The sequence below is a fragment of the Anomaloglossus baeobatrachus genome, chromosome 4, assembly GCF_048569485.1.
Source record: "Anomaloglossus baeobatrachus isolate aAnoBae1 chromosome 4, aAnoBae1.hap1, whole genome shotgun sequence".
NCBI classification, from domain to species: Eukaryota; Metazoa; Chordata; class Amphibia; order Anura; family Aromobatidae; genus Anomaloglossus; species Anomaloglossus baeobatrachus.
In genome coordinates this window covers 10,464,059-10,480,042 of record NC_134356.1, presented here as the reverse complement: position 1 = coordinate 10,480,042, position 15,984 = coordinate 10,464,059, and the positions used below count along the sequence as shown (strand labels likewise).

Below are 15,984 nucleotides of genomic sequence, written 5' to 3'. Positions count from 1 at the left end.
ATTACACCCAGTATACAGGACAGGAGAAGTGGTACTGTGCAGTGTATATATATACAGAATAATACAGATACTGAGGATTACACCCAGTATACAGGACAGGAGGAGTGGTACTGAGCAGTGTATATATACAGAATAATACAGATACTGAGGATTACACCCAGTATACAGGACAGGAGAAGTGGTACTGTGCAGTGTATATATACAGAATAATACAGATACTGAGGATTACACCCAGTATACAGGACAGGAGGAGTGGTACTGAGCAGTGTATATATACAGAATAATACAGATACTGAGGATTACACCCAGTATACAGGATAGGAGGAGTGGTACTGTGCAGTGTACATATACAGAATAATACAGATACTGAGGATTACACCCAGTATACAGGACAGGAGAAGTGGTACTGTGCAGAGTATATATACAGAATAATACAGATACTGAGGATTACACCCAGTATACAGGACAGGAGAAGTGGTACTGTGCAGTGTATATATACAGAATAATACAGATACTGAGGATTACACCCAGTATACAGGACAGGAGAAGTGGTACTGTGCAGTGTATATATACAGAATAATACAGATACTGAGGATTACACCCAGTATACAGGGCAGGAGAAGTGGTACTGTGCAGTGTATATATACAGAATAATACAGACACTGAGGATTACACCCAGTATACAGGACAGGAGAAGTGGTACTGTGCAATGTATATAAAGAATAATACAGATACTGAGGATTACACCCAGTATACAGGACAGGAGAAGTGGTACTGTGCAGTGTATATATACAGAATAATACAGATACTGAGGACTACACCCAGTATACAGGACAGGAGAAGTGGTACTGTGCAGTGTATATATACAGAATAATACAGATACTGAGGACTACACCCAGTATACAGGACAGGAGAAGTGGTACTGTGCAGTGTATCTATACAGAATAATACAGATACTGAGGATTACACCCAGTATACAGGACAGGAGAAGTGGTACTGTGCAGTGTGCAGTGTATATATACAGAATAATACACATCCTGAGGATTACACCCAGTATACAGGACAGGAGAAGTGGTACTGTGCAGTGTATATATACAGAATAATACAGATACTGAGGATTACACCCAGTATACAGGACAGGAGGAGTGGTACTGTGCAGTGTATATATACAGAATAATACAGATACTGAGGATTACACCCAGTATACAGGACAGGAGAAGTGGTACTGTGCAGTGTATATATACAGAATAATACACATCCTGAGGATTACACCCAGTATACAGGACAGGAGAAGTGGTACTGTGCAGTGTATATATACAGAATAATACAGATACTGAGGATTACACCCAGTATACAGGACAGGAGAAGTGGTACTGTGCAGTGTATATATACAGAATAATACAGATACTGAGGATTACACCCAGTATACAGGACAGGAGAAGTGGTACTGTGCAGTGTATATATACAGAATAATACAGATACTGAGGATTACACCCAGTATACAGGACAGGAGGAGTGGTACTGTGCAGTGTATATATACAGAATAATACACATCCTGAGGATTACACCCAGTATACAGGACAGGAGAAGTGGTACTGTGCAGTGTATATATACAGAATAATACAGGACAGGAGAAGTACATTCTCCATATTCATCTACGCTTGGTATAAGTTCAGATTGAGGACCGGTATGAGCTGTTATCAGACGCTCCTGGTGGATGGGGGGTCTCTGCTGGACCCTCTTTTCCTCTGGGAGACGCCCCGGTTGTCGCCCTGGTTCGGGTCGTCAGTTATCTGTGGTGTATGGACATGTTGGACCTCTCAGGGCGGTCGGATGTTGGGGCGCAGGTCACTGGTATCTTGCCTCCAGTGTGATGTCACTAGTGAGGATTCGCGGGGTGGCTTACTCCCCTCCTGACAGCTGAGGATGATGAAGGTCTGATATTTGGATATTTCCGGTTTCTTACCGATCTGCATGACTCTCCCGAACACGGAGGCGTTGTCCACGGTGCTGCAGTTCCACCGCCTCTGCTTGAACTGGTACTGGCACTCTTTGATGCCGGTCTTGGCGCCTTCCCCGATGTACACCATGTGGTCCTGGTACAGGTGGCACAGCTTCCTCTGCCCCGGGGACAGGCCGCTCAGCTGGCTGCACAGAGGCTGCGCCCCGATTATGTACATTTCAGGCCTCTGGATGGGGTTTAGGGCCATCGACCTGGAAAATCAGAGAAAGAGGTGATGACCATGGCCAAGGGAAGGGTGACGAGACCTCCACCATCGCCTCTGCACCCCCAAACCTTTATACACTCAATATGGCAGTAAAATGGACAATCCCTTAAAATACTTTAATATGAAGTGATGACAGATGGAGCACAAGAGCTCGCACTTCATGATCTTTCCACTTTCCCAACTTTCTGCTACAGAGACCCCCGTGTAGCCCCCAATCTCATCCATAGTTCAGCTTGCAACAATGTATCAAACAAGTAACAACAATAAATCAATTCTGTATCACCTCAATCACTGTATAAAGCTGCAACACGGTATCAGACGCCTCCTTTGTCTTGCTGATGTGACCCCCCCTATTATTTAGGATCCCCCCATGTCATCACACTTCTTGTAGACCCCCCACATCCCCATCACGCACCAGTGCCGGGCAGCAGAGCTTGCACTTTACTTTTCCCAGTCCCACCAGCTAACAGCAATGCCCCACCTGATGCCAGCCCCATTACCCGTCCTCAGTGGTGGCCCCCAGGTACTCACCACCAGGAGTTGGACCCCACCAGGGGCAGGAGGGCAGTGACCAGCAGCAGCAGGACCAGCAGTGATCGCCCCCTCATGCTGCCCCCAGGACAGCACCGCTCCGAGGGTCTCCAGCAGCTCGGGGGTCCCTGGGTGAGAAGGAGACTGTGATGAGACTGATGAGCGAGGGTCCTGCCAAATCCAGAGGAGGGTCTGCTCCCTGCCTCCCTCTGCCGGCCAGCCCCCGCCACTGCAGCCCCTGCTCCGGCCTCATTAACATTTTATTACCTGGGAGCCAGAGCTGAACTGTGATCTGGGGGAGCAAAGCAGAGGCAGGCGAGAGACAGCCACAGAGACAGCTACAGAGACAGCCACAGAGACAGCCACAGAGAAAGCCACAGAGACAACCCCAGAGACAACCCCAGAGACAGCCCCAGAGACAGCCCCAGAGACAGCCCCAGAGACAGCCACAGAGACAGCCCCAGAGAGACAGCCCCAGAGAGACAGCCCCAGAGAGACAGCCCCAGAGAGACAGCCCCAGAGACAGCCACAGAGACAGCCCCAGAGACAGCCCCAGAGACAGCCCCAGAGACAGCCCCAGAGACAGCCCCAGAGAGACAGCCCCAGAGAGACAGCCCCAGAGAGACAGCCCCAGAGAGACAGCCCCAGAGAGACAGCCCCAGAGAGACAGCCACAGAGAGACAGCCACAGAGACAGCCACAGAGACAGCCACAGAGACGGCCCCACAGAGACAGCCCCAGAGACAGCCACAGAGAGACAGCCCCAGAGACAGCCCCAGAGACAGCCCCAGAGACAGCCCGAGAGACAGCCACAGAGACAGCCACAGAGACAGCCAAAGAGACAGCCCCAGAGAGACAGCCCCAGAGAGACAGCCCCAGAGAGACAGCCCCAGAGAGACAGCCCCAGAGAGACAGCCCCAGAGAGACAGCCCCAGAGACAGCCACAGAGACAGCCACAGAGACAGCCAGAGAGACAGCCAGAGAGACAGCCAGAGAGCTGAAAGACAGCCAGAAAGCTGAGAGACTGCCAGAGAGCTAAGACACAGTCAGAGAGACAGCTAAAGAGACTATCAGCGAGCTGTCAGCCAGAGAGACAGCCAGAGATCTGAGAGACAGCCAGAGATCTGAGAGATAGCCAAAAGTGACAGTCAGAGAGACAGGGAGAGAGACAGCCAAAAGAGACAGCCAAAAAGACAGGGAAAGAGACAGCCAGAAAGACAGCCAAAGAGACAGCCACAGAGACAGCCACAGAGACAGCCACAGAGACAGCCACAGAGACAGCTAAAGAAGTGAGAGACAGCCAGAGAGACAGCAAGAGAGCTGAGAGACAGCCAAAGAGAGACAGCCCCAGAGAGACAGCCCCAGAGAGACAGCCCCAGAGAGACAGCCCCAGAGAGACAGCCCCAGAGAGACAGCCCCAGAGAAGTGAGACACAGCCAGAGAGACAGCCAGAGAGACACCCAGAGACAGCCAGAGAGACAGCCAGAGAGCTGAGAGACAGCCAGAGAGCTGAAAGACAGCCAGAGAGACAGCCAGAAGGACAGCCAGAGAGCTGAAAGACAGCCAGAAAGCTGAGAGACTGCCAGAGAGCTAAGACACAGTCAGAGAGACAGCTAAAGAGACTATCAGCGAGCTGTCAGCCAGAGAGACAGCCAGAGATCTGAGAGATAGCCAAAAGTGACAGTCAGAGAGACAGGGAGAGAGACAGCCAAAAGAGACAGCCAGAAAGACAGCCAAAGAGCTTAGAGTCAGCCAAAGCTTCAGCCAGAGATCTGAGAGACAGCCAGTGGCAGCCAAATAGACAGCCAAAGATTTGAGAGACAGACAGAGTGACAGCGAATGAGACATCCAGAGATCTGAGAGACAGCCAGAGAGCTAAGAGACAGCCAGAGAGACAGTTAAAGATCTGAGAGAGCCAGAGAGCTGAGAGTCAGCCAGAGTGACAGCCAGAGAGACAGCCAGAGTGACAGCCAGAGAGACAGCCAGAGAGACAGCCAGAGAGACAGCCAGAGAGACAGCCAGAGAGACAGCCAGAGTGACAGCCACAGAGACAGCCAGAGAGACAGCCAGAGAGACAGCCAGAGTGACAGCCAGAGTGACAGCCAGAGTGACAGCCAGAGAGACAGCCAGAGAGCTGAGAGTCAGCCAGAGTGACAGCCAGAGAGACAGCCAGAGTGACAGCCAGAGAGACAGCCAGAGAGACAGCCAGAGAGACAGCCAGAGTGACAGCCAGAGTGACAGCCAGAGAGACAGCCAGAGTGACAGCCACAGAGACAGCCAGAGAGACAGCCAGAGAGACAGCCAGAGTGACAGCCAGAGAGCTGAGAGACAGCCAGAAGGACAGCCAGAGAGCTGAAAGACAGCCAGAAAGCTGAGAGACTGCCAGAGAGCTAAGACACAGTCAGAGAGACAGCTAAAGAGACTATCAGCGAGCTGTCAGCCAGAGAGACAGCCAGAGATCTGAGAGATAGCCAGAGATCTGAGAGACAGCCAGAGAGACAGGGGGAGAGACAGCCAAAAGAGACAGGTAGAAAGACAGGGAGAGAGACAGCCAGAAAGACAGCCAAAGAGCTTAGAGTCAGCCAAAGAGACAGCCAGAGATCTGAGAGACAGCCAGAGGCAGCCAAATAGACAGCCAAAGATTTGAGAGACAGAGAGTGACAGCGAATGAGACATCCAGAGAGAGCTAAGAGACAGCCAGAGAGACATTAAAAGATCTGAGAGAGCCAGAGAGCTGAGAGTCAGCCAGAGTGACAGCCAGAGACAGCCAAAGCGACAGTCAGAGAGCTGAGAGACAACCAAAGAGTCAGAGAGCTGAGAGATAGCAAGAGAGCAAAGAGACTGCCATAGAGAAAGTCAGAGAGCTGAGAGACAGCCAGAGAGACAGCCAAAGAGACAGCCAGAGACACAGTCAGAGAGCTGAGAGACAGTCCGAGAGACAGCCAGAGACAGAACTGAGAGAAAGCCAAAGAAACAGTCCGAGATCTGAGAGACAGCAGAGACACAGCTAAAGAGACAGTCAGAGATCTGAGAGACAGCCATAGAGACAGCCAAAGAGACAGAGAGCTGAGAGACAGCCAGAGAGCTGAGAGACAGCCACAGAGACAGTCAGAGAGCTGAGAGACAGCCAAAGAGACTGCCAAAGAGCTGAGAGACAGCCACAGAGACAGAGAGCTGAGAGACAGAGAGCTGAGAGACAGCCAAAGAGATTGCCAGAGAGAAGAGAGACAGCCACACACAGGGGAAGCAAGGGGAGTGACTGCCACATACAAAGAAGACTGACACATACAGAGAAAGACAGTGACTGCCACACACAGGGGGAGAGACTGTCATCTAATAGGGAGAGAGAGCAGGAGAGGCTGACACAGGAGGAGGGCAGCCAGAGACCTGAGAGACTGCCCCATATGGAGACAGACTGACAGACAGCAGAAGAGACAGCCACATACAAGGGAAGGCACGGAGACACAGCCACATGTAGTCAGAAAACAGGTGAGACTGTAACAGTCTGGGAGACCAAAACCATTAGACAACTGTAGCAAGAGACCAGAAAAAGAATAGACTGTCACACTGAGTGGAGAATGGCAGAGAGAGACTGTGCGGCATGCTGGGAATTGTAGTCTTGCAACAACTGGAAGCTACAGGTTGGATATGACTATTGAAGCATGTGACCGGCCGCCAATGCTTGAAAAACAGTAAACTTGATTACACTGGAAACCAATACAGAACGTGGCACAGTAATGGGCACCAGTGATGCCACGCATGTATGGAAGCCTGAAGGTGACATATCAATGATGTAATGCAGCTGCTCATTGCTCCTGATCCTATACTGATCCAGGACAAGGACTCCTGACGGTAGATGATAACATTACTGAAATAGCATCCAGGCACAGATATAAGGTATAAGGCCTGGTGTCTGCGCCCATCGCGGTTCCTCAGCATCTCCACATATATAAATACAATCACAGTGAAATCCTGGCCTCACACTGGACAAATATCAAACATACAAAGCCCTGGAGGATCGGATTCCCCATAATGGCTTTCAATTAGGCTGGGGAAATACTTTTAAGTGGGGCTTAAAGGGGCGGGGTTAAGTATGCTTGGTTTCAGATGGAGGTTACTCATGCAGCAAGCTGCTCCCCAGCCAGATAGCAGTCTGATCAAAGCTCCATGAGGAGGCAAAGATCAAGAACTCCCAAGACAGACGCACTATAGGACCCTTAAAGGGGTTATCTGGGACATTTGTGGGACCTGTATCTAAAAACATGGCTGGTCCTTTGGTTTTGCGCCTCAACTCCATTGAAATGAATGTGGATAACATGCAGTACCACAAGAGACCTGTATGCAGGTGTGGCGCTGTTTTTGGAAGAAAAGCAGTCAGGTTTTTCAAATCTTGTAAAATCCCTTTAAGAAGTTAGGGGAATCTCCAATGGTCATAGTGGTCACCCGGCTTTACCAGATATAGCAGTTTTTGACGCCCATTATTCGGGGGGCGGTATTTGGGCTCCTGACTCTGTGCCAGCCGGTCACGGTGACTGGTGTGTGTTTGTACCTGCGCGGCTGCTCTCACCTGGCGGGCAGATGTTGTGCGTCTGTGGAAGCGGCTGGCACAGGCCTCGTGTTGTCTGCGTTCTGGTGCCGGGGGCTGGAAACGTTCTGCCTCATTTTTTGGAATGACATCACCGGTGCGATTTCCCGTACAATGTCATATTCTTATTTTTGGGGTCTGTTTTGGAAACTCGTCCAATGGAGCGAGCGGGATGAGCCGGGCTGGTGTGAGGAGGGTGGCGGGATCACAGGCGACACGACACAGCGCCCCCCGGTGGATGCCCGCTGACACTATCCGATTCTCACTTTCCACTATTTTATTTTTTCACTTTTCTTGGTGTTTTGGCGCAAATCTGATCCTGGGTCCATTCACAAGGAGTCTATGTTACGGAGGGTAGTGGGGTGATTTTGGATCAGTCCCCCCCCCCCCCCCGCGGCTCACTTTTCACCCCGGTGCTAAAAAAGGTGACTTCTCAAAACTCAGAGCAAAAAGCATCCCAGCTGCCTGCTGCGTGACAACCAGTATGGCCCCATTACAGTGACAGCTCGGCACTGGTTGTCAGTCTCCGGTCATCCCTGCTCTGTGACCGGTCAGGACTTGCTGGGTCTTGTAGTTTCCCGGCAGGTCAGTATCATACAGCGTCCCACTTCTGTTCCCATCCTTATATTTCCAGCTGTGGCTGATGGTCATTGGCCGGGTGACAGCAATGTGGATCACAGGGTCCAGCCGGTGTAGAGGGCCCCCTACTGGAGGATGGCAGGAACTGCACCCCAGAAGATGAAGGTCCAATGTACAGAACAGACATCACTGTGTGTATTATCCCTGTACTGTGACATCACTGTGTGTATTATCCCTGTACTGTGACATCGCTGTGTGTGTAATCCCTGTACTGTGACATCGCTGTGTGCGTTATCCCTGTACTGTGACATCGCTGTGTGCGTTATCCCTGTACTGTGACATCGCTGTGTGCGTTATCCCTGTACTGTGACATCGCTGTGTGCATTATCCCTGTACTGTGACATCACTGTGTGTATTATCCCTGTACTGTGACATCACTGTGTGCATTATCCCTGTACTGTGACATCACTGTGTGCATTATCCCTGTACTGTGACATCACTGTGTGCATTATCCCTGTACTGTGACATCACTGTGTGCATTATCCCTGTACTGTGACATCACTGTGTGTATTATCCCTGTACTGTGACATCACTGTGTGCATTATCCCTGTACTGTGACATCGCTGTGTGTATTATCCCTGTACTGTGACATCACTGTGTGTATTATCCCTGTACTGTGACATCACTGTGTGTATTATCCCTGTACTGTGACATCACTGTGTGCATTATCCCTGTACTGTGACATCACTGTGTGCATTATCCCTGTACTGTGACATCGCTGTGTGTATTATCCCTGTACTGTGACATCGCTGTGTGTATTATCCCTGTACGGTGACATCGCTGTGTGTATTACCCCTGTACTGTGACATCGCTGTGTGCATTATCCCTGTACTGTGACATCGCTGTGTGCATTATCCCTGTACTGTGACATCACTGTGTGTATTATCCCTGTACTGTGACATCACTGTGTGTATTATCCCTGTACTGTGACATCGCTGTGTGTATTATCTCTGTACTGTGACATCACTGTGTGTATTATCCCTGTACTGTGACATCGCTGTGTGTATTACCCCTGTACTGTGACATCGCTGTGTGTATTATCCCTGTACTGTGACATCGCTGTGTGTATTATCCCTGTACTGTGACATCGCTGTGTGTATTATCCCTGTACTGTGACATCGCTGTGTGTATTATCCCTGTACTGTGACATCGCTGTGTGTATTATCCCTGTACTGTGACATCGCTGTGTGTATTATCCCTGTACTGTGACATCACTGTGTGTATTATCCCTGTACTGTGACATCGCTGTGTGTATTACCCCTGTACTGTGACATCGCTGTGTGTATTATCCCTGTACTGTGACATCGCTGTGTGTATTATCCCTGTACTGTGACATCGCTGTGTGTATTATCCCTGTACTGTGACATCGCTGTGTGTATTATCCCTGTACTGTGACATCGCTGTGTGTATTATCCCTGTACTGTGACATCACTGTGTGTATTATCCCTGTACTGTGACATCACTTTGTGTATTATCCCTGTACTGTGACATCACTGTGTGCATTATCCCTGTACTGTGACATCACTGTGTGCATTATCCCTGTACTGTGACATCACTGTGTGCATTATCCCTGTACTGTGACATCACTGTGTGCATTATCCCTGTACTGTGACATCACTGTGTGCATTATCCCTGTACTGTGACATCACTGTGTGCATTATCCCTGTACTGCGACATCACTGTGTATATTATCCCTGTACTGTGACATCACTGTGTATATTATCCCTGTACTGTGACATCACTGTGTGTATTATCCCTGTACTGTGACATCGCTGTGTGTATTATCCCTGTACTGTGACATCGCTGTGTGCATTATCCCTGTACTGTGACATCACTGTGTGTATTATCCCTGTACTGTGACATCACTGTGTGCATTATCCCTGTACTGTGACATCACTGTGTGTATTATCCCTGTACTGTGACATCGCTGTGTGCATTATCCCTGTGCTGTGACATCGCTGTGTGTATTATCCCTGTATTGTGACATCGCGGTGTGTATTATCCCTGTCCTGTGACATCACTGTGCATTATCCCTGTCCTGTGACATCACTGTGTATATTATCCCTGTACTGTGACATCACTGTGTGTATTATCCCTGTACTGTGACATCACTGTGTGTATTACCCCTGTACTGTGACATCACTGTGTGCATTATCCCTGTACTGTGACATCACTGTGTGTATTACCCCTGTACTGTGACATCACTGTGTGTATTATCCCTGTACTGTGACATCACTGTGTATTATCCCTGTGCTGTGACATCACTGTGTATTATCCCTGTACTGTGACATCGCTGTGTGTATTATCCCTGTACTGTGACATCGCTGTGTGCATTATCCCTGTCCTGTAACATCGCTGTGTGTGTTATCCCTGTCCTGTGACATCGCTGTGTGTATTATCCCTGTACTGTGACATCACTGTGTGCATTATCCCTGTACTGTGACATCACTGTGTGCATTATCCCTGTACTGTGACATCACTGTGTGTATTATCCCTGTACTGTCACATCGCTGTGTATTATCCCTGTGCTGTGACATCACTGTGTGTATTATCCCTGTACTGTGACATCGCTGTGTGTATTATCCCTGTACTGTGACATCACTGTGTGCATTATCCCTGTACTGTGACATCACTGTGTGTATTATCCCTGTACTGTCACATCGCTGTGTATTATCCCTGTACTGTGACATCGCTGTGTGTATTATCCCTGTACTGTGACATCACTGTGTGCATTATCCCTGTACTGTGACATCACTGTGTGTATTATCCCTGTACTGTGACATCACTGTGTGTATTATCCCTGTACTGTGATATCCCTGTGTGCATTATCCCTGTACTGTGACATCACTGTGTGCATTATCCCTGTACTGTGACATCACTGTGTGCATTATCCCTGTACTGTGACATCACTGTGTGCATTATCCCTGTACTGTGACATCACTGTGTGTATTATCCCTGTACTGTGACATCCCTGTGTGCATTATCCCTGTACTGTGACATCACTGTGTGCATTATCCCTGTACTGTGACATCACTGTGTGCATTATCCCTGTACTGTGACATCGCTGTGTGTATTATCCCTGTGCTGTGACATCGCTGTGTGTATTATCCCTGTACTGTGACATCACTGTGTGCATTATCCCTGTACTGTGACATCACTGTGTATATTATCCCTGTACTGTGACATCACTGTGTATTATCCCTGTCCTGTGACATCGCTGTCTGTATTATCCCTGTTCTGTGACATCACTGTGTGCATTATCCCTGTACTGTGACATCACTGTGTGCATTATCCCTGTACTGTGACATCACTGTGTGCATTATCCCTGTACTGTGACATCACTGTGTGTATTATCCCTGTACTGTGACATCACTGTGTGCATTATCCCTGTACTGTGACATCACTGTGTGCATTATCCCTGTACTGTGACATCGCTGTGTGTATTATCCCTGTACTGTGACATCGCTGTGTGTATTATCCCTGTACTGTGACATCACTGTGTGCATTATCCCTGTACTGTGAAATCGCTGTGTGTATTATCTCTGTACTGTGACATCACTGTGTACATTATCCCTGTACTGTGACATCGCTGTGTGTATTATCCCTGTACTGTGACATCACTGTGTGTATTATCCCTGTACTGTGACATCGCTGTGTGCATTATCCCTGTGCTGTGACATCACTGTGTGTATTATCCCTGTACTGTGACATCCCTGTGTGCATTATCCCTGTGCTGTGACATCACTGTGTGTATTATCCCTGTACTGTGACATCCCTGTGTGCATTATCCCTGTGCTGTGACATCGCTGTGTGTATTATCCCTGTACTGTGACATCACTGTGTGTATTATCCCTGTACTGTGACATCACTGTGTGTATTATCCCTGTACTGTGACATCACTGTGTGCATTATCCCTGTGCTGTGACATCACTGTGTGTATTATCCCTGTACTGTGACATCACTGTGTGTATTACCCCTGTACTGTGACATCCCTGTGTGCATTATCCCTGTGCTGTGACATCGCTGTGTGTATTATCCCTGTACTGTGACATCACTGTGGGTATTATCCCTGTACTGTGACATCACTGTGTGTATTACCCCTGTACTGTGACATCCCTGTGTGCATTATCCCTGTGCTGTGACATCGCTGTGTGTATTATCCCTGTACTGTGACATCGCTGTGTGCATTATCCCTGTGCTGTGACATCACTGTGTGTATTATCCCTGTACTGTGACATCCCTGTGTGCATTATCCCTGTGCTGTGACATCACTGTGTGTATTATCCCTGTACTGTGACATCACTGTGTGTATTATCCCTGTACTGTGACATCGCTGTGTGCATTATCCCTGTGCTGTGACATCACTGTGTGTATTACCCCTGTACTGTGACATCGCTGTGTGTGTTATCCCTGTACTGTGACATCACTGTGTGTATTACCCCTGTACTGTGACATCACTGTGTGCATTATCCCTGTACTGTGACATCGCTGTGTGTATTATCCCTGTACTGTGACATCACTGTGTGTATTATCCCTGTACTGTGACATCGCTGTGTGTATTATCCCTGTACTGTGACATCACTGTGTGTATTATCCCTGTACTGTGACATCACTGTGTATTATCCCTGTACTGTGACATCACTGTGTGTATTATCCCTGTACTGTGACATCGCTGTGTGTATTATCCCTGTACTGTGACATCACTGTGTGTATTATCCCTGTACTGTGACATCACTGTGTGTATTATCCCTGTACTGTGACATCACTGTGTGTATTACCCCTGTACTGTGACATCGCTGTGTGTATTACCCCTGTACTGTGACATCACTGTGTGTATTATCCCTGTGCTGTGACATCGCTGTGTATATTATCCCTGTACTGTGACATCACTGTGTGCATTATCCCTGTACTGTGACATCGCTGTGTGTATTATCCCTGTACTGTGACATCACTGTGTGTATTATCCCTGTGCTGTGACATCGCTGTGTATATTATCCCTGTACTGTGACATCACTGTGTGTATTACCCCTGTACTGTGACATCGCTGTGTGTATTATCCCTGTACTGTGACATCACTGTGTGTATTACCCCTGTACTGTGACATCGCTGTGTGTATTATCCCTGTACTGTGACATCACTGTGTGTATTATCCCTGTGCTGTGACATCACTGTGTGCATTATGCCTGTACTGTGACATCACTGTGTGTATTACCCCTGTACTGTGACATCGCTGTGTGTATTATCCCTGTCCTGTGACATCGCTGTGTGTATTATCCCTGTACTGTGACATCACTGTGTGTATTATCCCTGTACTGTGACATCGCTGTGTGTATTACCCCTGTACTGTGACATCACTGTGTGCATTATCCGTGTACTGTGACATCGCTGTGTGTATTATCCCTGTACTGTGACATCACTGTGTGTATTATCCCTGGACTGTGACATCACTGTGTGTATTATCCCTGGACTGTGACATCACTGTGTGTATTATCCCTGTACTGTGACATCACTGTGTGTATTACCCCTGTACTGTGACATTACTGTGTGCATTATCCCTGTACTGTGACATCACTGTGTGTATTATCCCTGTACTGTGACATCGCTGTGTGTATTATCACTGTACTGTGACATCGCTGTGTGTATTATCACTGTACTGTGACATCGCTGTGTGTATTATCCCTGTACTGTGACATCGCTGTGTGTATTATCCCTGTACTGTGACATCGCTGTGTGTATTATCCCTGTACTGTGACATCACTGTGTGCATTATCCCTGTACTGTGACATCGCTGTGTGTGTTATCCCTGTACTGTGACATCACTGTGGGTATTATCCCTGTACTGTGACATCGCTGTGTGTATTATCCCTGTACTGTGACATCGCTGTGTGTATTATCCCTGTACTGTGACATCGCTGTGTGTATTATCACTGTACTGTGACATCGCTGTGTGTATTATCCCTGTACTGTGACATCGCTGTGTGTATTATCCCTGTACTGTGACATCGCTGTGTGTATTATCCCTGTACTGTGACATCACTGTGGGTATTATCCCTGTACTGTGACATCGCTGTGTGTGTTATCCCTGTACTGTGACATCGCTGTGTGTATTATCCCTGTACTGTGACATCACTGTGTGTATTATCCCTGTACTGTGACATCACTGTGTGTATTATCCCTGTACTGTGACATCGCTGTGTGTATTATCCCTGTACTGTGACATCGCTGTGTGTATTATCCCTGTACTGTGACATCACTGTGTGTGTTACCCCTGTACTGTGACATCACAGTGTGTATTATCCCTGTACTGTGACATCACTGTGTGCATTATCCCTGTACTGTGACATCACTGTGTGTATAATCCCTGTACTGTGACATCACTGTGTGTATAATCCCTGTACTGTGACATCACTGTGTGTATAATCCCTGTACTGTGACATACACACATCGCCCCCTGTGGATACGTCCCCGCACATCAGTCACTGTGACCTCACATCGGAGCAGTGAATAGGGGGGCCGTGAGAGGGGACGCTCCCCGGGGGCTGCGTCTATTAGAGGGGCTGATGTCTACTGAGGGATCTGTTTATTTAGGGGGTCTGTGGTCTATATAATGGGGGGTTTGTCAGGACTGGATCTCTCTGGAGGGGGAAACTTTGTTTAGTGGATTCGGGGTCCGTATTTATATTGTTTGTTTGATGTCTGTTTATTTTATATGGTCTGGTGGTCGTGTTTACTTAGGGGCAGGGCTGTGGAGTCGGTAAGCCAAACCTTCGACTCCGACTCCGACTCCTCAAATTCTCTTGCACCGACTCCGACTCCGGCTCCGACTCCTACATATATTGCTTATAGTTAGGTGAAAAATTTATTGTAGTACATGAATATGTGTATGTGAACATCAGACATTTAATAATTTTTATGATACAATAATCAAGATATTTGGATAGAACATAAAATATATTTATTGGAATACAACTTTAGAACACAAAAAACTGTAATAAATTGTAAATATGTAATACACTATGTAATATACAGTAGATTACATATATATCTTGTGTGTGTGTATATACACTGTATATATATATATATATTATATATATTACATATTTACAATTTATTAGTTTTTTTGTGTTCTAAAGTTGTATCCAATAAATATTTTATGTTCTATCCAAATATCTTGATTATTGTATCATAAAAACAATTAAATGTCTGATGTTCACATTGTACTACAATAAATTTTTCACTTAAATATAAGCATTATACTAAATGTTGTTATTTAGTAAAATATTCAGCACATTCTGCATTGCACTCCTGTCCCCAATTTATTATATATTTTAGGAGTCGGAGTCGGTGCATTTTATACCGACTCCGACTCCGACTCCACCAAAATGAGCTCCGACTCCGACTCCACGACTCCGACTCCGACTCCACAGCCCTGCTTAGGGGGTCACTTTATTTAGGGGTGCAGTCTGGGGGTCTGAATATTTAGTAGTCCCCTGTGGGGGTCTGTATATTTGGGGGTCTTGTCTGCATATTTGGGATTCCGGTCTGGGGGGGTCTGAATATTAAGTGGTCCACTGTGGGGCCTGTATATTTGGGGGGTCTGTATATTTGGGGTCCGGTCGGGGGGGGGGTCTGAATATTTAGTGGGCCACTGTGGGGTCTGTATATTTAGTGGTCCACTGTGGGGGTCTGTATATTTGGGGGTCTTGTCTGCATATTTGGGATTCTAGTCCAGGGGGGGGGGGTCTGAATATTAAGTTGTCCACTGTGGGGTCTGTATATTTAGGGGATCTGAATATTTAGTGGTCCTATGTGGGGTCTGTATATTTGGGGGTCTTGTCTGCATATTTGGGATTCTGGTCCAGGGGGGGTCTGAATATTAAGTGGTCCTCTGTGGGGTCTGTATATTTGGGGGATCTGAATATTTAGTGGTCCTCTGTGGGGTCTGTATATTTGGGGGCCTGGTCTTGGGGGGGTCTATGTATTTGGAGTCTGGTCTGCGGTT

The 15,984-nt window shown here is 47.7% G+C and overlaps 1 protein-coding gene across 2 annotated transcripts in view; it reads right to left on the bottom strand.

The window, feature by feature from the left end:
* The window catches only part of WNT5B (Wnt family member 5B), a 71,694-nt gene that overhangs the window by 28,443 nt on the left and 27,267 nt on the right, over positions 1-15,984 (bottom strand). The window contains exons 1-3 of one of the 2 annotated variants that reach the window (XM_075343611.1): positions 7,326-7,424; positions 2,760-2,887; positions 1,967-2,214 (exon numbers count right to left, since the gene is read on the bottom strand). In XM_075343611.1, the coding sequence (XP_075199726.1) occupies positions 1,967-2,214; positions 2,760-2,836 (325 nt within the window). In that variant the 5' untranslated portion in view covers positions 2,837-2,887; positions 7,326-7,424. Of the gene's footprint in view, positions 1-1,966; positions 2,215-2,759; positions 2,888-7,325; positions 7,425-15,984 lie in introns of those variants that run through there. The other variant, XM_075343610.1, reaches the window with a different exon arrangement.